Source organism: Branchiostoma belcheri, unplaced genomic scaffold (genome assembly GCF_001625305.1).
Source record: "Branchiostoma belcheri isolate BF01 breed outbred unplaced genomic scaffold, Haploidv18h27 scaffold7, whole genome shotgun sequence".
Classification (NCBI taxonomy): domain Eukaryota; kingdom Metazoa; phylum Chordata; class Leptocardii; order Amphioxiformes; family Branchiostomatidae; genus Branchiostoma; species Branchiostoma belcheri.
The window spans coordinates 5153655-5175718 of record NW_017804353.1 but is presented as its reverse complement, the minus strand read 5'-3'; the positions used below and the strand labels follow the sequence as shown (position 1 = coordinate 5175718).

Genomic DNA, 22064 nt, shown 5'->3' with positions numbered 1-22064 from the left:
ACGGTAATACTACTTATTAGCGTCATCTAGCGACAGAAAGAAATATTACAGACAGGGTTACGTCGACCGTCGCTAGCTTTACCTCAGCCAAAATTCTAACATAGTAGAACTGAATGAATTGGAACGTGAACAGACAAACAAACAAACAAACAAACAAACAACTTATGCAATTAAATCAGGTTTACCAATACCTTCAAATTAAAAAAAATCAGCCAAATGCCTACCACTGGCTCAAAACTAATATTACAAATCTGTTGACAAGGCATTTTTTTAAATTGCAAAGTTATTGTAACGTTACTTGAAAGCATGATTTGTGTTTATGGAGGACTACTAAAACCCTAAAACTGTTACATGTTGTTGGCAAGGTTTTGGCAAGGATGATTTTGCGTCGGGAAAGTGACGTGACGGGATAATTTTACAAGACGAAAGGAAAACTTTACTGTCCAAGAGAAACTGAAGAAAGTGCACCCAGTTGCCATTCCGATGGACACTTTTTGGTGGAAGACATTTTGGCATTTCCAACTTTATCAATATTGGGAATACCAACATGTTGCAAGCAAACTTGCACATTTCCCGCCATTTAAAGGGCTACCCAGAATCCACTAGGCGGGACAGAAACATGGCGTCTGCAGGGAATCGGATCGCGGAGCTGTGTGAGGAGTTCTGGCAGTGGCGGATGCGGGAGAGCCCGGAGTTCGCCACCTCCACAGGCTGCCACACGTACGACCACCTGCTGGACTCACACAAGCCGCAGGCGTACGCAAAACGCATGGTAAAGTCGTAAAGAACTTCGTTTTCCTACGGCCTATATCCGGCCATATGTTTTGCGGTTTATAATATATGCGGCAGCAACAACTTTCACTTCCGTTATATGAACCATTCATAATTTCCATGAACGCAACAACTAGACATTGCACTTGTTGAAAATTGTAGCATATCACATTTTATACCAGGGTGTACAGTGTGTAGGTTGTTTTACTCCACACTGACATGGATTTCATGGATTCTGGCTTGCAGAGCTGAGGTACGTGTGGGGTCAGACGTGGGTTAGGGGGCGTGGCATGTTTCCTCAGGTGTGACATGACGCAACTCAAAATGCAAGGAAATTCTACTGCAGTCGGTTTTTTACAAGCTCAAATTCTGTTCAACAGCTAAACTAGAATATTACAGTAATTGTGAAAAAATGTGTAAATATGTGAAGATGAAAAGGTTTTGCATTTGATCCAGAATAATCTTGAATATTTTGTATCTGTATAAAACAGTGAATCTTAGATCTTTAAATCTACAATTCTAGTACTAATTATAGATCTATAAATGACATATCTAGGTAAGGGAAACATAATTTGTAAATGTTATTTTAAAGCATAGCTTTTTGTACATTTAATGTACATGTACTATGAAAGCTGGCCAAGGCTCCTGACCTTACCTGAAGTGTGGTACAACTTGTGACAGGTGTTCTGTGAGAAGTTCCTGACAACAGTGCAGGACTGTGATGACAGCGGTGCGACTGCTGAGGAGAAGCTGAGTCTGAGGCTGCTGAGGACAGAGATACAGACTTACCTGGACGGTATCAGGTTCAGCCCGTAAGTGACTTCTGCCTTACTTCATGGGAGAGATTTTCATGTCTTATTTGACCCTCGAGTTGCGGGATATTGCATTTCAGAGAGTTGAGAAGTAAAAAATTTCGGGGGCAATCTGCCCATGATTACTTCTAAAAAATCTATTCACCTTTGCTCTGGATGCCAAAAAATGATAGGACAGAAAAAAATGGTGCTGACAAGACCCTGTACCAGGGTGTACAACACATTTCTTCTTTGTCATTAAGGCAACCATAGGCTGTCGGTATGTCATGTAATCAGGCAAAGAGATGAAATGGAGCTCTGAGAATGGAAACCTCTACATTCTAAATGCTTACAGTTTCTAATATGGAAACTCCACAGCCATCTCTACCCCATCAACACTATGGAGGGTTCGCATGTGGAGTTTGAGCGACTGATCTCCTTTATGAAGTTCAACAACAAACAGGACTATGACATGTACTTCTCCAGGCTCAAGGCATTCCCAACTCAGGTCAGTCAGGATATATATGATTTATGATATTTATGGTATATCTATGATTTATGATATATCATAAATGAAACCGATTAGTGAAAGAGTGCAACAGTGTACCTTTCTGCTGCACTATTACAAAGAGAATGTGCTATAGAGTGCAAGTTATGAATAATCAAAAGATTAATCTCTTATCATTCCAGGCAACAGAGATGATCAACCTGATGAAACAAGGCATTGCAGAGGGAAGAACTTATCATCAGTTCAGCATGGTAAAGTACTTGCCCAGGGAATTACTAGTATCCCAACATCTACTGTCTTGAATAGAAGAAAGTAGTCTTTTGTGAAATACATGTGTATCTTCATTTTTTTTTCATTTATCGTCTTCTTTGAAGAAGTGTCTGACTTCTTGATATGTATAGAATCAGTGTGTCTCCACAGATTGGTGTGTGTGATGCGATACAAGACCTCATCTCCATGAAACCAGAGGACTGTGGTATCTACCAGCCACTCAAGAAAGTTCCAGAGTCCTTTGGGGCAGAAACAATGTATGTTTGGCTGCAATTCTGTTTGTAAAAAGGATTGTCTTTAAAACAGGATAATGTTGATTAGATTTCCTTCTCATACATACCTAAGGTATTAACTCAAATATTAGTATATTACTTATTTTGTACAGTCTATGACAAAAAAGAAAACACAAGGATTTGTTTTGCCATTTTCACAGTGCCAAACTGCAGGCTGAGGGTAGAGCCTTGATAGCAGACCAGGTGTTTCCGGCATTCCAGAAGATCAAAGACTTTGTGGAGCAGGTACCTGTAGTATATCAATTTAAGCTATCTTCAACTTTGTAGCACCTTCCTTTTGATAGCTAGGGCCTTTTCTCTTGACACATCGTGTTTTGCCTCCTCCAGGAGTACATGCTAGCCTGCCGTCCCTCCATAGGCTGCTCCTCCCTGCCAGATGGTACGGCCCATTACGAGGCTGCGCTGAGGTTCCACATCACATGTGACATGACGCCGCAGCAAGTGCATGAGACTGGTCTGCAGGAGGTGGCAAGGATCAGGGCAGAGATGCAGAAGGTACATGAAGGGTCAGTTACTGTAGTTAGCAAGCCTTACCATAGACCTCCAACTGTCTTATGGTTAGGGTTGTTGACTTGGGATCTAAAGACTCTGTCTTTTAAACTCTAAAAATTAAAAAGGTAAAGGTAACTTCCATCATCTTTTTGAGGCTGTAGGGGCAGTGGGTTGTTTATCTATTGTGTCTAGGGCACGGTATTGGAAGGTGGTGGCCACTCCTCTCCTTCCAAGTAAAGTTCCATCCTGGTGTGAATTGACCAAATCTTACAGTTTGGTCTTTCTCAGCTTTTACCTACTGTACAAAACAGATGTGTTATGCCTGTTAACAAACCAAATAACCATTCAACTTAGTCCTGCCTTAGTAGGGAGAAATAATACTAGTGTAAAAGCAGCATGGGTATTGTAGAAGTAAGGAATAGATGTTAAGATGTTTCTGTTGTCTGCAGGTGCTGGAACAGGTGGGATTTTCAGGAGAGTTTAAAGACTTCTTGGACCACCTTCGCAAAGATGACAGCTTCTACTACACATCAGAGGTAGGGGGAAAACTGGACTTCATGTCCACTTTACAAATATTACAAACTTGCAGGGCAGAACGTTCTTCAGTCATGTTTTAAGTAGATGGTAGACTTAATCTATGATCACTTTCACCGAAAAAATTCATTGATTCTACAGGAAGAACTACTGGATGGCTTTAAGGATATAGTGAGCAGCAAAATCCGTCCAAGACTTTCACAGCTCTTCAATGACATTCCAGACAATGAGCTCAGGTATGTACATACTTTCCACATGTAAGTTATTTGATAAATCCTAAGTAGACTGACCCTGACTGCATATCATGATTAGCAGTTAAACCCATTTTCTCTCCATGGTAACTCTACTCAGTACCCTTAGTCATTCTGGGACTAAACACCATCCAAACATAGACGATTGCTTCTGGTCTTGGTACTGAAGACATCCACACACAGGCAAGCACACCTGTCCTTGGTGCTAAACACCATCCATATATAGACGACTGCACCTGTCCTTGGTGCTGAACTACCATCCGCACACAGGCAAACACACCTGTCCTTGGTGCTGAACACCATCCATACACATTGGCAAGCATACCTGTTCTTGTTGCTGAACTACCATCCACACATAGGCAAACACATCTATCCTTGGTGCTGAATACCATCCACACATAGGCAAACACATCTGTCCTTGGTGCTGAACTACCATCCGCACACAGGCAAACACACCTGTCCTTGGTGCTGAACGCCATCCACACACAGGCAAACAGACCTGTCCTTGGTGCTGAACACCATCCACACACAAACAGACCTGTCCTTGGTGCTGAACTCACGTACAGTACTTATTGAGCAATCCAAGTACCAAGCTAGTGTAGCCACCGAGAGAATGACTGTACATCAATGAGTTTTTGGTCTCACATGCTGATGTTTTGACTGATGAAACTTTGTAATCTTCTGTACATTCTCATGATTAAGCAAGCATTGTAGGGACATTAATGTTGGTTTCCTGTTCCAGTGTGATCCCTGCCCCACCCAGCATGGCTAACAGTCCTGCAGCATTCTACCTGGCACCTAGTGATGATGGCAGTCGTCCAGGGATCTTCTATGTCAACTGTTCAGATGTCAGAAGCAAGTAAGGGCTGTGATAGATGAAAGTATTGCTCTCTCAAGTATATACCATATTTTGCTTATGATAGTCTTCCCACTGTTGTTCCAAAATGTCTAATTGAAATTAAGCATTCTTATCTTAATATATCTATCTGGAAATTCTTTGTTGACAGTAACTTCCACACCTGTACCCTTTACCGTTCTAACCTTTATTCTTCTTGTAGTCCCAAGTACGAGATGATGACACTGAGCCTCCATGAGGGGGAACCAGGGCATCACCTACAGGTATATTAAGGCTACGTTTGGTTTCGGTATATGAACAACAATTGTCTATTACTGAGTGCAGCATCTTTTAAGTTGACATGTTGACCAAACTTATGTCTTTTGATGCAGGCTTGCTACTCCCTGAACCAGAGGAACCTGCCCAGCTTCAGGCGTTTCTTTGAAGACCGGCGGTACTATGAGGCTCCAGGCAGGTTTGCCATGTACACTGCATTCATGGAGGTGAGAAGATCACACTACACTAGAACTAAAACACTGCCTTCTGCACATAATCCTCCATCCTTTCTTGTGTACCTCAGTCTGCGCAGTTTGCATGGTTATTCTTTGGGACTGATTAGGGTTTGTTGCTTCTGCCAGAACATTCTCTGCCTAGCTCTTGTACTTAACATTCAATCCAAAACAAATATCTTATAAAAGGTGATTATAATGACGTGCTCCTGTTTTGCTTCTTAGGGCTGGGGACTTTACTGTGAATACCTTGGAAAGGAGATGGGACTTTATGAGGACCCATACTCTCTGTAAGTGATTTCTATACCACAGCTATCACTTCAAATCCAGTTTTACAGCAAGTAAATAATAGACATTAAAAATTTTGATATGTTAGGATTGTTTGCATAGTTTCCATCATGTATAAGATTTGAGAATTGTGTATACAGTCTTTTTTGTGTATTCTTAATAAGCAGACATTAAAACTGCAGTATTTCTTGTCTAACATGTGCTACATGAAGGTTTGGCCACCTGTCATTTGAGATCATGAGAGCCTGTAGACTGGTTGTGGACACAGGCATGCATGTCATGGGGTAAGATATGGTAATGTTGATATTTTGTGAACAAAATGTTTATCATGACGGAAATATGCTTAGAAGCATATAAAGGAGGCTCAGAGTAGGTCAAATGTTCATTATCCGAGACAAATAGTAGAGTTACATTAAGAATGGGGACTACGCAGTATATTGTAGTGGGTTTATTCCTCGAGCTAATTTATATCTAACACAAAGCAGTCATGCTTCAGTAAGACATCTGGAACTCTATAGTTTCCATTTAGAACTTTTATTCAGCCTTTCAAAATAGAGCAGATATGAACAATGTTGCTCACACCTTTCAGCTGGTCCAAGGAGCAGGCTGTTCAGTATATGAAGGAAAATTCTGCTGTATCTCCAAAACACATCGAGATTGAAGTCAACAGGTACATCACATGGCCTGGACAGGTGGGTGTTTCAGTCACTTGTACTGTATTGTGCAGATTCTTTCAGTTATGTTGATTTTTTATTGACCAAAGTTTACAAATAATATATTTTCTTTTTCCCTTCCCGATTGCAAGGCATGTGCCTACAAGATTGGGATGATGAAGATCAATGAGCTGCGAGAAAAGGCAAAAACAGAACTAGGTAAGTACTATTAACCACTTACTTCTGTGTATTTTACTCCTTTGCTCAGTTCCGTTTCCTTCTATTTTATATTTGAGATTTACTCTTTTGCTTAATATTTTGCACTTTCTACACACCCATTACTATGTAGGTGTTTCAGCTTTCATTTGCTGTTGCTTTACATAATATATAAATATATATATATATATATATGTAATATATATATATTTCCCAGGTAATCAGTAGATCATGTATTTCTCAGGTTCCAAGTTTGATGTACATGACTTCCATGCTGCTCTGCTGGGCTGTGGGTCTGTTCCTCTCAACATCCTGGAGGAGGTGGTTGATCAGTACATACAGGACACCAAGCAGAAATAAATATTCAATCTGTTAGAATAGATGGCATACAATTGGTTCTTTTATCTCCAGGGGTATCTATTTTCATGTATTCATAGCAAATTTTATCAAAACCATAGGGGTTTTACTTTAAGCAGACAGATCTGTAACATATTTTGTGGAAAACTCATGATTTGAATTGTTAAACTTCAGTCAAATCTGTCAGTCTTCCCATATCATTTGTGTTTATTTAGAAAAGTTTGTGAATTGGTATGGATTTTATAAAATTTGTATGAATGCTTAGGCACCCCTAATCCCTTCTTGCAACCCCAATACAACAGGAACTGTTTCAGTACACGTATGTCATGAGAAATCCTGCAAACATCAAGTTACGACAATCATGTGAAGGTTTCACCTCTCCTACATATTAGGACATGAAACCTGTAACCATTCATTAAGCACTTTGTAAAAGTTACCAAGCCTGTATTGTCTACCTGCTGTACATGTATAATCAAATTGCATCTTTGCACAATTTCAAGCAATTGACTGTACATTGACTTAAGAAAAAACACAACTATGTGGAAATAATGTTTAATTAATTCAACAAACATGAAATGAAAAGTGTGATTGATATATACAACGTTCATACTCTAAAGCTAGCTAATATGTTATACTTAAGGTATGTGTGGTAGTATAAATTGTTGTTGCATTGCTAGGTATATTACAGTAGGATACTGGCTCATTAAGTCAAAATTATCAAGAACAGAACTTTTTCAGATTGTTGCTGTAATAGGTGCAATGATAAATGAAAAGCATTGTCCTATTAAGTCAAAGAATGGAAGAAATACCTCTTATAAGCTCTTTATCATAATAATGTTAACTACAATAATGAGTCCAGAGCAGTACAAGTTACTGCCTACTGTTTTGTTTATGCAAAGAGCTTTTATCTAGGAAATACAAAATTATTAAAATGACCTTTGAAGCTAGCCTGACTACATGCTTCTAGCAGGCCCTCTACTGTTCAGGCCCAATCAGCCACTGACAAACAGCTCCAAAGGCTAAACTATCTCACAGAAAAACTGCTATAAAATACATATGTGCACATATTCATTTTTAATACATGTATATTAAGGTTAATGCTCTTCATTCAAAATCTAAAATATTAGTGTACGCTTCATATTCTTCCTAAATGTGACATACAAATAATACATCAATGCGTTGATCTTGAATCGTGTATATAGACACTGACTGAATCTCACATACTCAGCTACTCCTTTAAAAAACATGAGAATGTGTTGCAACATTTCAAAATACAAACCAAAGAAACAGTACATGATACATGTACAACTGTGTAAAACTCTTTTCTGACAACAACAACTGAGTCATTTGGAGTGGAAATGTTCAATGTAGTATTCCACCAGCAGAGGTTATGCCTGCTACGTTCTCAAAAGAAATACTGACTGTCCAGTGACAAAAACATACATCATATTGCAGCCAATCATCTTTGAGGTGGCTTTGTTGTTTGTAAGAAAGTCCTATTATCTGTATGACAATGACAGAGTGTATCCTATGATGTTGCGACGTCCTGTGCGGGGGTGGGGGGTGTGGCCATCTGGGGCAGGAACATGGATTTCAGGTTGCTGGACAAGTTAGCGATCTCTTGGTCCTCCATTTCATACTGACGGATAGCATTTGCAAATTTAACCGCTCCTGAGAAAAAAATTACACAAATTACTGTTGTAGTCAAGTCATCTTGTAGCCTGGTTACCAAACCTATTATTATAGCTCCTGAGTCATTCATAGCCTCCCATTTCACAATTGAAACTAAAGATTGGAATTAAAGATGGATTAATAACCCAGCAACATGTTTTCATACCCTAGTTACTCTGGAATACTGGATACATGTTTTATATGCTGCACTCTGTGAACAAATAACAATGGTAACTTTGTAAAGGTATGGAATTTCTCGTCACAAAAGCCTTTCCCCAGATATCAATGCATCTATCGTCAAATGTATCTATGGTCAGATTATTTGTACATGGCAACTTTGGATGGGTGTATATTTTAAATGCTTATAAAAATGTAATATGGGAATTGCCAAAGGTCAGTTACACGGACCAAAGCCATAAATCAAATATGCAGCATCTCCCCTATAATGTTCTTGATCACAGCAAGGAGGTAATAGGCAGCCTTTTTTACTAGTAACCTCCTAGATCAAAGTAAAAGCTAGCCTGAGTGTCAGCCTTTATCTTTAGCTGCTCCCCACGATCTGCTTTTGGCTGGTAGCGGATCGGGGGGAGCGGATGAAAGCTAAAAAGACTGACACTCAGGCTAGAGTAAAACATCCTGGAGTCTACCGTGGCCGACAAGGACACACCTGCGTCGTCTGCGCGCACACCTGCGTCGCCTGCGCGTATACCTGCGTCATCTCTGCAAAGAGCTTCCCCATCTGCGCACGAATACCTGCGTCGTGTCTGCCAAGAGCTTCCTCATGCCTGCACAGAAAGAGCTTCCTCGTCTGCGCACGAATACCTGCGTCGTGCCTGCCAAGAGCTTCCTCACGCCTGCACAGAAAGAGATTCCTCGGCGACCTCGCAGCGCGCAACGAAAGCTCGCTGCACGGAAGAATACGTGTCACCCCTGCCTTGTTGAAGAATGGACGGTCCCCTATTATAGGTCAAGGGTCACACCACCTAAAACAATTTGATTCCCGTCTTATTTCTGGGGTTTTGTTGTGTCTGTCCCATACGTAATAAAATCACTTTTATTTTTATTCATTCATAAAAAATACCCTATCAACGTGTTTAAAATCATGAGGGAGCAGAATCAGTTTAATGGCGAGGGAGCGGAGTGACCAACGCAAAGCCTTTGAGAATTTGACTCGGGTTTAAATGGGACATTCTGAGGCTACTTGAGGGGGGAAATGTGTTAGCAGGCACGATTCCCCAGTGCATGTTGGATTGTTGGGGTGGCAATAGGTTGATAGGGAACACTATATTGGGTGTACCATTCCTATAGAGGTACCGGTCTTTGCCCTTGCATCTTTACTCCCTTGCACTATTTATCAATTGCAGTATAATAGAATTGTTCATGATTACTTTAGTTTAGTAAACACGTCACTATTGCAATAAATGATTTTAAACACGTTGAATAAAAATAAAAGTGATTTTATTACGGGACAGACACAACAAAATCCCAGAAAAAGACGGGAATAAAATTGTTTTAGGTGGTGTGACCCTTGACCTATAATAGGGGACCGTCCATTCTTCAACAAGGCAGGGGTGACACGTATTCTTCCGTGCAGCGAGCTTTCGTTGCGCGCAGCGAGGTCGCCGAGGAATCTCTTTCTGTGCACGCGCGAGGAAGCTCTTGGCAGACACGACGCAGGTATTCGTGCGCAGACGAGGAAGCTCTTTGCAGAGATGACGCAGGTATACGCAGTCGACGCAGGTGTGCGCGCAGGCGACGCAGGTGTGTCCTTGTCGGCCACGGTAGGAGTCTTCTCACCATCTCCGTCTGCGGAGAAGCCGTACTTCTGTATGACCTCCTGCTGGATCTGTGTCGCCACGGGAAACACGATCTGCATCATCTTCATCATGTCGTTCCCCGCCTGGTCCCGCGCCTCTTCCATACGCGCCATGTTCTCGGGAACCGTGAAGGCATTGATGACATCCTTCAGCGCTTCTAGAAGTAGGATAATATAGCAGAATTTAGCCTGGGTGCCAGACCCCGCATGATGTGATACTCTTGGGAGAGATTTGGTCGAAGGATCAGTGAATTTTCTTTCTCTATTCTAAGCACAAGGTCTGGCACCCAGGCTAAGCAGAACTACACTTAAAAGACATTTCTGAGCCAGCACACACATAGATAGACATAGGCAATACACACAGACAGACACAAGAAATACACACCAACACAATAAACAAAAGAGATACACAAACATAAATACACACATACACACAAATATACACAAACAATACACACAAGACCACACAATACACACACAATACACATACACACAATACACACACGCCACACAGAAAATAATTTCTATAAAAAAACGCACACACACAGAGAGATACACAGAGAAACAGTTACAGATAGACAGAGGGAAACAGAGGGTCGGGGTGAACTTCAAGGGAGTTTCCAAGAAGATAATGATCAAATTTAATGCTTGAATTATACTTGTATTCCTTACCTCTCGCCTTTTCTAACGTTAGTACCGACTCGTTCGTTGAGCTGGCCATCTGAACAACAAGTCCAAGTCAAATCCGACCGTTTCGTTTCACAACAGAAGACAGGAGAGCGTCTGACAGCTGTGGATCTTTCTCCTCACACAGTTCAGACAGCTACTTCCGGTTTGATGGAATCTTTGTGATGGTTCCTGTCCTTAGGAGAAATTTTTACTGCCTAAAACAAATTATCTCTCCATACATCTAATATTACAGTAAAGGTTTCATAAAACTGTTTACACTTGCTAGGTATTGTGGAAAGAAAAATCATAGCTGTTTATTTATTTTATAAGAGCACTACATGAAAAGAATCTGCGAAGTTGAATCAGGCAAATATTTGTCGACAGTGGCCACCTAAATAAGCGATCCCATCGTGCAGTGCTTCTAAGATGGCGCCTTACTCAAGATTTTAAATGTGCCAAAGTTTTATTTTTATCGAAAATTACTGCTGTCGGGTCGGATAAAATATCTGTAGTCGTCATGGATGAAGAAACGTTGGTGGCCTCGATCCAGAATTATAAGGAACAGGTAAGAGTTTTCTTCTCTTTACGTCAGTTTCGGTAAGATAATCTTATTTTGTGTCGTCTGGGGGAGGGGGGCAGACGACGATATCGTTTCCGTATGAAAAAGTATCTAACTTATGGCTCCATTGATTCCAGTGTTTTGACAGAAGAAAGACAGTGACCTAGCACGCCCATAATTTATTCTCCTCCACGTGCACGCCATTACACACCTAAAATCCTGAACTTTGCGGCCATTAGGGTTGCAGAGATTAGAAATATATTTTAACGTGATTGTCAAGTTGACACAAATTTATTTTAGTAAGATACAGATGCCCCTTAACAAGGAGGTTTAGATTAAGCTCTTAAGATTATGTTAACTAAAATATTTTTAATACTAGAAATGAACATCAGCGCAACCTTGTCAATTTCATATATTTTATCAGGTATTTATTTACTTGCTGTCCTTTGCCTGAATTTCACCTCCTTCGATTGTGTGGCCATCAACATGATAAATAGTAAACAATCTGTTATGAAGGACTGTTCAGTGTGACCTAACCTTACCGTCATTATTATGACAGCTGTCCCAAGTGAAGGCTGCCCTGTCTGGAGGTACAGAGGGAATGGAGGAGCTGGTACAGCTGAAACATGACCTGGAGGAACTCATCACACTGTCAGAGGGTAGGCAGGACTTCCCTATTCTCTATAGTTTTGCACGTAATAGAAATACCATTAAAATTTAAAGCATACTGAAAAATTTTAATTTTGAGACAAGACTGTCCATTATGGTGGTTGTTTTTTTGCCTTAAGATTACATTGTAAACGTGCAATTTTGCAAGTCTCTCATCTGACAGACGACAGGAAGCTAAACAGTTGTGGTCTTTCATGAGTTTCTTTGAACAGTCTTCGACAACTGTTTTCCATTTTCTGATGTTTTCCAAATTTGTATCCACCACTTCTAGAGAGTTTACTGTCCATCAAGAAGAGTAAGCTGTTGGGAATGCTGGAGTCTTCAGACACGGCTGGTGCAGCTGGGAGCAGCTCTGATCCTCCAGCAACTGAGAACACACAGGACTCGACATGTATGGATGACGAGTTTGCAGCATTTCAGGTGTGTGTAAGAAGAGTTAGTTAGGATGGTTGATATAAAACTATCAGAAATGTGCCTACTATTCCATGCACTCCAAGCTGCTATCAGTCACTTGGAGAAACTAATATACTATGTAAGAAACTGGCATAGCAATTTAGCACTTTTCACTCGCGACCTCAAAACCTACAAAAATATCATAACAAGTAGCACCTCATTCTAAATGGAAACAAACAAACAAACCTGCCGATAATTCCAGTTGTGGGGCTTGGCAGTATTGAAGAAGAAGAAAAAGAAGAATAGACTTTCTTTTGAAATAACATACAATGCCAACACTGAAGGAGGGTGGGAAACCTAAATTTTCATGCTAAAATCTTTTTAGAAAGCAATATCAGGAGAGGCTGGGCCTTCTGGATCAGGAGAATCTCCATCCCAGGCAGCAGCACTCTGTGGAGATGATTCCAGTTCCTCTGATGATGATGAGGACAACCCTGACACTGATATTACTGGGATGAAGTGCTGTGCTCCCTTCACGACGGACTGGGGCGTCCTACAGTACCACAATGCCATCATTCTTGGGGCAGAGCCTTCCAGTCAGGAGGTAGACACCCCAAGAGTAAGTAACAACAGTAAGGAAGTATCCTTCAATCAACCTCAATATGCCTTTTGGCACCAAATTTGTATTGGTTAGCAGGTAAGGGAGAAGGTTTAACTAATTCAACCCCCAATTTAGCCCAAGAACATGCAAAATGCTGGTACAAGTTATATAGCAACAGTTAGTTGTTAAACACTGGTAACAAGTTTTGCTATTATAACAGAAAACAAGTGCCTCTGCCAACTTCTCAGTGCAGTGGATGGAAAGCACAAGTATTAGTGGAAACACTATTCATTCATTATCTCCTTATTTTCTCCAGGTGAGAGTGATTTTCTGTAACCCGATAACCAACAGCATGCTGCCATGCTCGTACTTTCTGGAGGGAAAATGTAGATTTTCTGAGGAAGACTGCAGGTGAGAGCACACTCTCCCAGTGCATATACATTTATAATGATCAAAGTTCCCATGTGTTATGTTCCAAAGTATCCCAGTGTCACCAAAATGTTGGACGTTGCTTGTGGAATAAAAAAACTTACACAGTCCCTTACCAATCTGTTGAAATTACATGTAGTTATGAATGTATTGTCATGAATCTCAAAGTATTGAGTCTGGTGAGGGTTGGTTTTGTTAGGATTTGTGATGAATTTTTTTACCATTACCAATTGTGTATTTCCATGATGACACAGGTTTTCACATGGGAACTTGGTGCCTGTATCAGACCTAAGACAGTATAAGGAACTGGATTTCAGGTAAAAGCTTACATTATCCACTTGAATTGTACGTGTACCTTGTGTGTTATTTACTTTACTCCTGTCTGAACCAAATAACCAAGCATTAGGCTGACAGAACTGCTGCTGGGTGCACTTTGTTCAACATCTGATAGAGGGCACTTTTTACACATATACATGTAGATGTCTTCTGTAAAATTGGAATCAGAAACCACAAATCCCAAAACAGTAGATGATATATATGTCAGTTTCAAGAAGTTAAGACTACTAGGAGTATTAACCATTTCACAGCGAGGAACACCCAGACCTGTTACTATACCAGTTGTCATCATGGTTTTGTCCATTGCACTTTGCCACAAAGAATAGGACTATAAGTTTATTGATCAAACCAAAATGTATATCATATTCCCCTCACATGACTAATCATAAGAAGAACAAGAAAATTTTTGGTAAGATCAAGAATATTACTGTTATGAAAAGCTGTCTGTTATTGAAATAAATACTGTATAACAAAAGCTGAAAGCCATTAATGTGCAAGACCTAGATTATTCCTGTTTCTAAAATACCCCTCTGCTTGCCCCTTAAGATCTTCCATTATTAGAGTGCCCTTGACACCTAGTGTTCACCTGCTCTCAATATGAACAGACATGGGATCCACTTATGGCATCATTGAAACCACATGCAGGGTCTGACCACTCTATCTAAGCCTTATTTGATTCTACATCTCTCTGTCAGTAATAATAAACATGAAAATGTATCTCCCTCCAGTTTTGTAGCCTTAGTAGCCAAATATAGACCCAAGTCACAGCGGAGGTTCAGAGACAAGTGGACTGTATTATGACTACTAGATGGGAGTGTACTGTCATGCTGCGCATTTCTGAAAATTTATTATGTATCAGTGTTACTAGGCAAAAGATGGAATAAAAATTATTTTTACACAACTAAGAGGTTGTGGTCCCAAAAATTTGTTCAGCAACTTTTCAGTGACTGTCTGCCACCTTCCTCAGGACAATTCTGACTAGTGCATAGCACAGGTGTTGCTGTATTAGATATGTTCCCAAATGCAAAGTATTTACATATCTACACAGTTACAGGGAAGCGTATCTACAACATATCAAAATCAGGTGTTTTTATGGTATACTACAGTATATTGTTTTAGGATAATTCCAATGTAACAGGCCAGATTGTCCCCCTGGCCAAAATGTACCCGGGTATATATTCTCACCAGGGGTATATTCCAGCCTGTAACACCAGCTTGCTAGTAGGAATCGCATGACCAACACTCTCCCCTGCTTTTAATCACGAACAGTCTGGTTTAGTGCCAACTACTCGAGTGTATCACTAACATGTCATCACCTTTCACTTGACACCTGTAACATACTGACAGACGTGTAATAATTCTCAGCAGTGCCTGAACTGTTTCCGATTTGGTTCCACTTATGTTTTAATCATTCTGCATACACAAGCCACAATAAAGCCGACATGTGAAGTGACCACGTAGACATTTGGGTGCTGTCTGGCTGTGTCCGAGTAACCGTCTTCTTTTTTGAATTAGAAAGGCCTCTCGGGACATTGTATATGGAAAAGTTCATTGTACATAAGGCAAAAACATGATAAGGTTTGGGATAGATGTATATTTCTAATGGTACATAACATACAGTAGATACATACCAGTATGTCAGCTATTTCATATGACTTTGTAATTCTAAAACACAGATTAAAGGTGACTTTATGGTGATGGCATTTGCAGATCTGCACATTTTATGTCCTTCTTCTAACTGGTTCTAATGTGTCCCAGAGGACCAGTTGTTAGTCAGGTCATTTACATGTACTTGTTCCTTCTTAAGTCCTAAATATTGAAGCTTTAATTAGCGCAATGGTGTAAGCCCTTAATCTTGGAGCTGACTCATAAAAAAGCTCTACCAAATGTCGCCTTCGGTGCAAAGATGCAGGGCTAATCTCGAACACGACACCGACCGCACGGCCGAGAAATGTTCTCCACATGTTCCGTTGTCATGACAACACAGCACACAGACGGGTAGCTGGTCCTGTTCCAAGCCCCCGTCGCCTGTAGAAGTTACTTCGGATTGACAGTCTTGAACCTGCATAAATCCTTCACCTTCTCAGGGATTGAGCAAGCTTTTAAAGGATTTTCACTCTTAAACAAATGTCTGGATAACTACACATCTTGGCAAAGTTCATTTTCTGTTATTTCTGTTTTTGTTGGACTTCATGTTGACTCACACTGGATGTAGATGACATCCATCAGCATGTATTCACCGGGATACATACTAGTATATCTGCCACTTTGAAAAATAGTGTGACAGATCTCTAGTGCAGTGTCCCTCCAGGTATCTTCAGTTTGATTTCATAAATAAACCAAGGAGGTTCAATATAAGAACCTCCTTGCATAAACAAAGGATCAAACAAACAAACAAACAAACAAAATTTGTACTATACCTTCAGCCAGTCTTCTACCAACAACACTTCAGCTTTTATTGAGGATGTTGCAGGACTAAATGTTGAACACTGAAATCTGACCATCTGAGGTGTCTGAGTTGACTTTGTTCCAGAGCATCTTCACCTGTGTCACCCATTTCTTACAGGATAAATGTGGTTGGTATTACACATATTAGTCCTGGACTGACGGCCATCCAGCTCAGTCATCCTTACTTAACATCATGGCATCACACCAAGGCAGAGCCTTAATTACAGTTCCCAGTGGAACAGTTAGCATTGGCGCTTGAAATGAAACAGAAAACACAGGGCTCAAATTCATTTTTTGGATAGGTGCACTCAACGTAAAAACATAAAAACAAAGATTGTCTTATTTTTCTGACACTTAGATGTCAAGAATTTGCTGTATAGTAGTATATATTTAACATCTTCACACATGTAAACCTACAAAAATATTTGGGTGCACTCAGGTGCGCAGAAAAATATTGGGTGCACAGCTCGAAATCAAAAGTTAACTGTAACTCAATTGCACAATAGCAATGAATTGAGACTGTAATTACTAAGAATAATAAGGAAAAGTCAATTAGAACTAAGGGGTGAGGCTGTGTTGAGTGTTCCTGTTTAGTGGTTAGCAATCCCACTTGTGAAACCGCAAAGTCATAACCTTCTTAGCAACAGTCTTGCACCATCCCACCTCGGTTACTTCAAAGCTTATCAGCTTAGAAACACCTCTGCACATCTGTCACTGCTTCATGCCCCAAATACTAAATCAAGAGCAAAGAGAACCAATCTGTCGGAGTGTCAGACTACAAGATGGCAGGATAGATATGGGACCGTGGCCATGGGAGTGATTCTCAGATATGGAACTGATCAGACCTTGCCATGGTCAGTGGCAGATTGCCAGGTTAGAGAAGGATGTTATCTAAGGTAGGAGGATTCTTCTGGAAACTCATCTACATCTTCTGCTGTGCTTATAGGTAAATGACATCAGAGAGGGTTAAATATTGGAAAAAATTGTGCCATTTGGTGATAATGTTTACGACTTAGATGATAATGGTACAACTCTGTCTCACTTTGATGAAAATCTACTTGTAGAAAATGTTAACAGTTCAAAGAAAGGGAGAGAGCAATACCATAATTTTTTTCTGACAACTAAGTTCTCCTTGCTGACTGCACTTGAACATCTCCAGGTTTTGAAAGACATTAGATTTTCAGATCTATGTTCACAGCATAACCCTTTGGTGCTTTTTTGTCTGCAGTCTCTTATTTCTGCAAATCACTGTAATAAATGATTTTCGGACTCCTACTACTAGTCTGCTTCCTCCATCAAACCTCAAAACACCCCAGGTGAAAAGGATGTCCTTGAAGAGAATCCTGAAACATGACAGGCTGCCAACCTTGTTACTTGTGCAATGTGGCCAAGTGCATGTGGGCGTTCGCACAGTGGGGAGGAGTCAGGATCAGACGGCAGGTGGCAGAAATCCCTGCTGCTTACGTCTCAGATCTCGGCACATCCTGGCAGACAGAGTGATGGGATGTCCACAGGTGTGGTGAAATCTAATGTCACGGAGCTGAGACTCATTTTCTGATCCATCCACACCTATAAAGCCTGCTGTCAGGGGAGGGAGATACTGGTCATGGGAAAGATCTTGTTGGATTCCATATGATCAGACTTGAATTATCAGGTCAAGATTGTTCCAAGAGTTAATTGTCTGGAACTACGTGTATCTTAGCTAAGCCTTTGAATTCTGTCACAAAAAGTTGTGTTTGTGTGGTGTGATGTGGTGTTTGTGTGTGTGTGTGTGTGTGTGTGTGTGTGTGTGTGTGTGTGTGTGTAGAAACATGGCACGATTTTCTACATTTACACTCTGAAGTTACTGTAATTAAGTCAAAACAGTACAAGAAATAAACCAGAAACACACTTCCCCCATAGAGAACAAGCAAAGTGTCCAATGTGAAATGTTATAATTATGATAAAATTACTTCAACACCTGAAAGTGTGAACTATTTTTGTGACAGATCAAAGGAAAACAAATGAACCAGATTGTTGCTTGAGGGAAGGAAGAAACAGACTGTTTCCACCAGCTGGAACAGTATTTGAAAGATCTGTCTGTAATTAGTGTTTTATACAGGTGATGACAACAGTTAACAGGTGCTTTCACTGATAACTTCTTTCCTTACGAACAAACAGGTTTCCTGTCCTGCATGATCCTTACAAAAACAAAGGATCAAAGGAAAGCTGCTACCTTGCTGGATAGTTGATTATCTTATACCTTCATTCACCAGTCTACACTGTATAGTCTTTGATGAACCTTGACTTGGACTTAGTTCCTCAGTATCTATAATGTTGAAATGGAAACCAATGCTTTCTATTGGTGTTTACAACATATTGTTCCAGTGCATTCAAGTCTGTCATAAGAATGCATCAAATTGCTTATAATCTATCAAAAGAAATAATCTATCGACTGAAAAACTAACCTACTTGGGCAGGCTGAATAAAAATTACAAATGGAGCCATGGACCTTGGTGGAGATAACATTACAGCTATGTGTATTCAGTCTTTATTCTCTGGAACTATGTATATTATATTATCCAGTCTGTTTTCTCTGTAACTATGTGTAGTATAAACTATGTAGTCTTTATTCTCTGTAACTATGTGTATTCAGTGAGTATTCTCTGTTTTCCATACTGTACAGTGTCTTAGAAGAAGGATCCCAGTGCCTTGCCAAGTACAGGAATGGTCTGTGGTACCCAGCGACTGTCCAGGGTTTTCAGGAGGATGGGTACAAAGTGCAATACTCTTCCTACCAGGAGACAGCTGTGCTTGGTGCAGAGTCTATATATCCTATGGGTGAGTAACTTCTCACTATGGTAAGTGTGCTAACTACGAATTCTTGCAATGCAGTTGTCTTCCTCTGAATACATATATTATGAATGTACACATAGTATTGTTGTGTTCCACCATATACATCCTGTTGATCCCAATGCCATGTCTTCTTCACATGTATTATTGAAGCTCTAAGGTAAAGATACTTGCTTCTCATTGCATTCATTGTAGTAGAGGATTCATTGTAGTAGAGGGTGGAAAGAAAATATGTCAGTATTCTTAAGATTAATCTTGAACAGAAGGTTTAAGATGTTATCAAAGTATAGTACAGCCAGAACGTTGGTCATCAGCCATTTTAGTGATGAGAAAGAGAGTGTGAGCTTGCGATGTCGCCAAGACCAGATGTCCTCTACACTTTATTATAAGTATTTTATTTATAAGTAAGACTGAATGATCCTTCTTCAAGACAAAAGTAACAATAACCTTCCTCACAGGTGTCTCCAGCCCATCGTCATCTTCTGACAGTGAGAGTGAAGAAAATGGAGACAGTTCTAACAGTGCCAGGCTGCAACCAGATGTGGATGAAGAGGAAGAAGATGTTGCCAGATACATGTGGACACCCAGTGGAGCAACACGTGCCTTGGGAGAGTGGGAGGCTCATACAAGGGTAGGAACCTTCAATTGTGTCTTCATATCATATGCAAGAAATTGACAAGGAAGCAGATTGGGTGGGAACGCAGGGATTTTTGTATTGGTCAATTAGTATACATGTACTACAGCCTATAATTTTGGGGAAGTATGTGCACTGGTGCATCTAACTTAAGAATTCAGAAAATTTTAGTGCACTGTGCACAGCAGAATTGTATTTTCCATGTTGGCAAGTTTAGGTGTTGTGTCTAAGTTAGTGGAGTGAACTTTATGTGCAGTGACAAGTTCAACAGAGTTCACTCTACTTCACAGCAGCCAACAAGGTCATCTACTCATGCCTGTTCCCAATTGAGCCGTTACCTTGTACATTGTACTATGGATACTTCATATGTCTGTCTGGAAAATATGTATCAAGCTAGTTTTTCATCCTATAGTGGTAAGATTTCTTTCAAGGGTGTTTGTTTTTCTCTGTCTGCATGTGAACCCCAGATCTAGGTAATGCTATGTCCAGCACAAGTAGTCAAGTAAGTTATAAGTAAGTGACCCTACTGGTTGGGAGTTTCTACGCAGGGTGTCCTTGCTTCTGAGACATGCATATCTGGACATGCACACTTCTGGAGAGGGTTGTCATCCTGTGCAGTCCTTAGGATAGAATCCAATGTTAAGAGGTGTCCCGCTGTTCAACTTACTATAGAAAGCTACAGGCATCTCCCTCAGATTGCATTTGAATTCGCCTGCGGTGCTTGAAGGTGTTCTTTTGGGGGTGTCATGTCTGGTAAGAATATAATGCCTTTTGCTTTTTCCTGCGAGTGTTTTTGCAAGTGTTCTTGGGAATGGAGACATGTTCTATTCTGTAATATCAGAGGTCATCCCTGCCTTGTGAGTTTGATATGATATAAAGAAATGGTGAAATGACAACTTTTTATAAAGATCACAAACTTTCTTTATTGAGGAAACATCATTCCATGGATTTCATCTTAACTTAGTACAGGTAATATAAAAGTTGTTGTACTGACCTCATGTCCTGGCATCAAGTAAAAAAGAGCATTGCAAACACACCCAAGCTAAAATGCCAATGTCTTGCGATGATACTGTCACTTAATATATCTATTTACCATTTTTGTTTTTCTGGACCACAAACCTACAATTAAATGGTACAATTTGTACAAATCCATACTGATGAAAATGGTTTCCTCATACTTTCAACAGAAAATAACAAAAATAGCTGTTGCACAAGAAAATTACCATATAATTGATATGATACATACAGCTACCTCTAGCCTACATTTGTTCCAGTTCAAGTTGATAAAAAGACCTTGATACTAAATGCTGCTTGATCAAATACCAGCTATATGATAATGCTTTTAAACTGATACAAAACTTTACATGTCACAGCTACATTGTGTGTGCTGCATTGTTTGTAAACACACAAGCACAGTTACAAGATTTTCTTTTTCACGCCTGTGACACCTTTGTGCACTTTTCAAACACAACGAAATTTCAAATCTTAATTAGATTCTATCTAATTAAACATACGAGCAGGTTATAGGAAAGTAAAATTATTCTATTTCACAAGAACGTTTGACTTGTTCATAGTATTTTCTTGGCAAGTTTTGGCCTTGTATTGAGACATGAGGCCAAAGGGGACTCAGGCCAATAAAGTATCTTAAACAAGAAGTAGTAATGATGAAAAATAAGCAGCGTTTCAACAGGCTAAGTGTAACTGAAGCTAGGATAAGTACTCATCTACAGATATGCAACTTCTAGAACTACTACATAACACAGATCGTAATATACACAAACATATAGCCTCTCCTGGCTTTTTTTAGGTAATTAGGAGTCTATCTAGTACTTTTGCCTTCCCCCCATACAAAGTTTCAGTCAATAGGCAGTAAAGAGGACAATTTTTTCTTGATGTGACATTTTTCAATTACTTAGTATATAACTAACTGGTAACGTTACATGTATGTTCCTTAGTGTCTTGCTTTTGCATTCATATTTTACATACCCCAAACTATAGTTGCCTTTATGTCACATATTTTTCTATCTTGTTTAGCCAAATACCAGTACTGAAACTTTGGCGCTTACAGTTGAATTATAGCATTACAAAATTAATGCACACTCCAGCAGCAAAGGTACATCTCTTATGAATGGAGGAAAAGGTACATTTTTTCACAACAGGGAGATCTTTTCAAGAAATTGTACAAAACATCTGTTAGTCTTACCATGACCTTATAAGTCCATTGGAAACATACCTTTTT

At 40.0% G+C, this 22064-nt stretch overlaps 3 protein-coding genes across 3 annotated transcripts in view; 2 read left to right on the top strand and 1 right to left on the bottom strand.

Annotated features, from left to right (window-relative positions):
- Nucleotides 1-611: 611 nt before the first annotated feature.
- Nucleotides 612-6817, top strand: LOC109484456. The gene is made up of 17 exons (XM_019787722.1): nt 612-772; nt 1453-1583; nt 1941-2070; nt 2253-2321; nt 2491-2597; nt 2774-2858; nt 2961-3128; nt 3575-3661; nt 3801-3895; nt 4653-4769; nt 4969-5029; nt 5138-5248; nt 5480-5544; nt 5755-5826; nt 6132-6234; nt 6348-6414; nt 6656-6817. The coding sequence occupies exons 1-17, from the start codon at nt 620-622 to the stop codon at nt 6769-6771; spliced, it is 1737 nt and encodes a 578-aa protein (XP_019643281.1). The 5' UTR covers nt 612-619; the 3' UTR covers nt 6772-6817.
- A 487-nt stretch (nt 6818-7304) lies between these two features.
- On the bottom strand, nt 7305-11086 carry LOC109484397 (protein C10-like). Its single transcript, XM_019787645.1, has 3 exons — nt 10935-11086; nt 10237-10522; nt 7305-8439 (listed from the first exon to the last, which is right to left on the bottom strand). The coding sequence occupies exons 1-3, from the start codon at nt 10974-10976 to the stop codon at nt 8297-8299; spliced, it is 471 nt and encodes a 156-aa protein (XP_019643204.1). The 5' UTR covers nt 10977-11086; the 3' UTR covers nt 7305-8296.
- A 234-nt stretch (nt 11087-11320) lies between these two features.
- LOC109484479 (zinc finger CCCH-type with G patch domain-containing protein-like) overlaps nt 11321-22064 on the top strand; it is a 101236-nt gene continuing 90492 nt past the window's right edge. The window contains exons 1-8 of the mRNA XM_019787747.1: nt 11321-11489; nt 12043-12142; nt 12424-12572; nt 12931-13164; nt 13463-13557; nt 13830-13892; nt 19025-19179; nt 19650-19822. Coding sequence (XP_019643306.1) covers nt 11442-11489; nt 12043-12142; nt 12424-12572; nt 12931-13164; nt 13463-13557; nt 13830-13892; nt 19025-19179; nt 19650-19822 — 1017 coding nt within the window. The 5' untranslated portion in view covers nt 11321-11441. The remainder of the gene's footprint in view (nt 11490-12042; nt 12143-12423; nt 12573-12930; nt 13165-13462; nt 13558-13829; nt 13893-19024; nt 19180-19649; nt 19823-22064) is intronic.

What these genes read in the sequence shown, in the direction of transcription:
- LOC109484456 (XM_019787722.1), top strand. Translation starts at nt 620, where the DNA reads ATGGCGTCTGCAGGGAATCGGATCGCGGAGCTGTGTGAGGAGTTCTGG. An exon ending in ATTCCAGACAATGAGCTCAG is followed by an intron (nt 3,896 to 4,652) that starts GTATGTACATAC and finishes TTCCTGTTCCAG; the next exon opens with TGTGATCCCTGCCCCACCCA. An exon ending in TATGAGGACCCATACTCTCT is followed by an intron (nt 5,545 to 5,754) that starts GTAAGTGATTTC and finishes TGCTACATGAAG; the next exon opens with GTTTGGCCACCTGTCATTTG.
- LOC109484397 (XM_019787645.1), bottom strand. Translation starts at nt 10,976, where the DNA reads ATGGCCAGCTCAACGAACGAGTCGGTACTAACGTTAGAAAAG. An exon ending in CGGTACTAACGTTAGAAAAG is followed by an intron (nt 10,523 to 10,934) that starts GCGAGAGGTAAG and finishes CCTTGTGCTTAG; the next exon opens with AATAGAGAAAGAAAATTCAC. An exon ending in CTTCTCCGCAGACGGAGATG is followed by an intron (nt 8,440 to 10,236) that starts GTGAGAAGACTC and finishes TTTTTTTCTCAG; the next exon opens with GAGCGGTTAAATTTGCAAAT.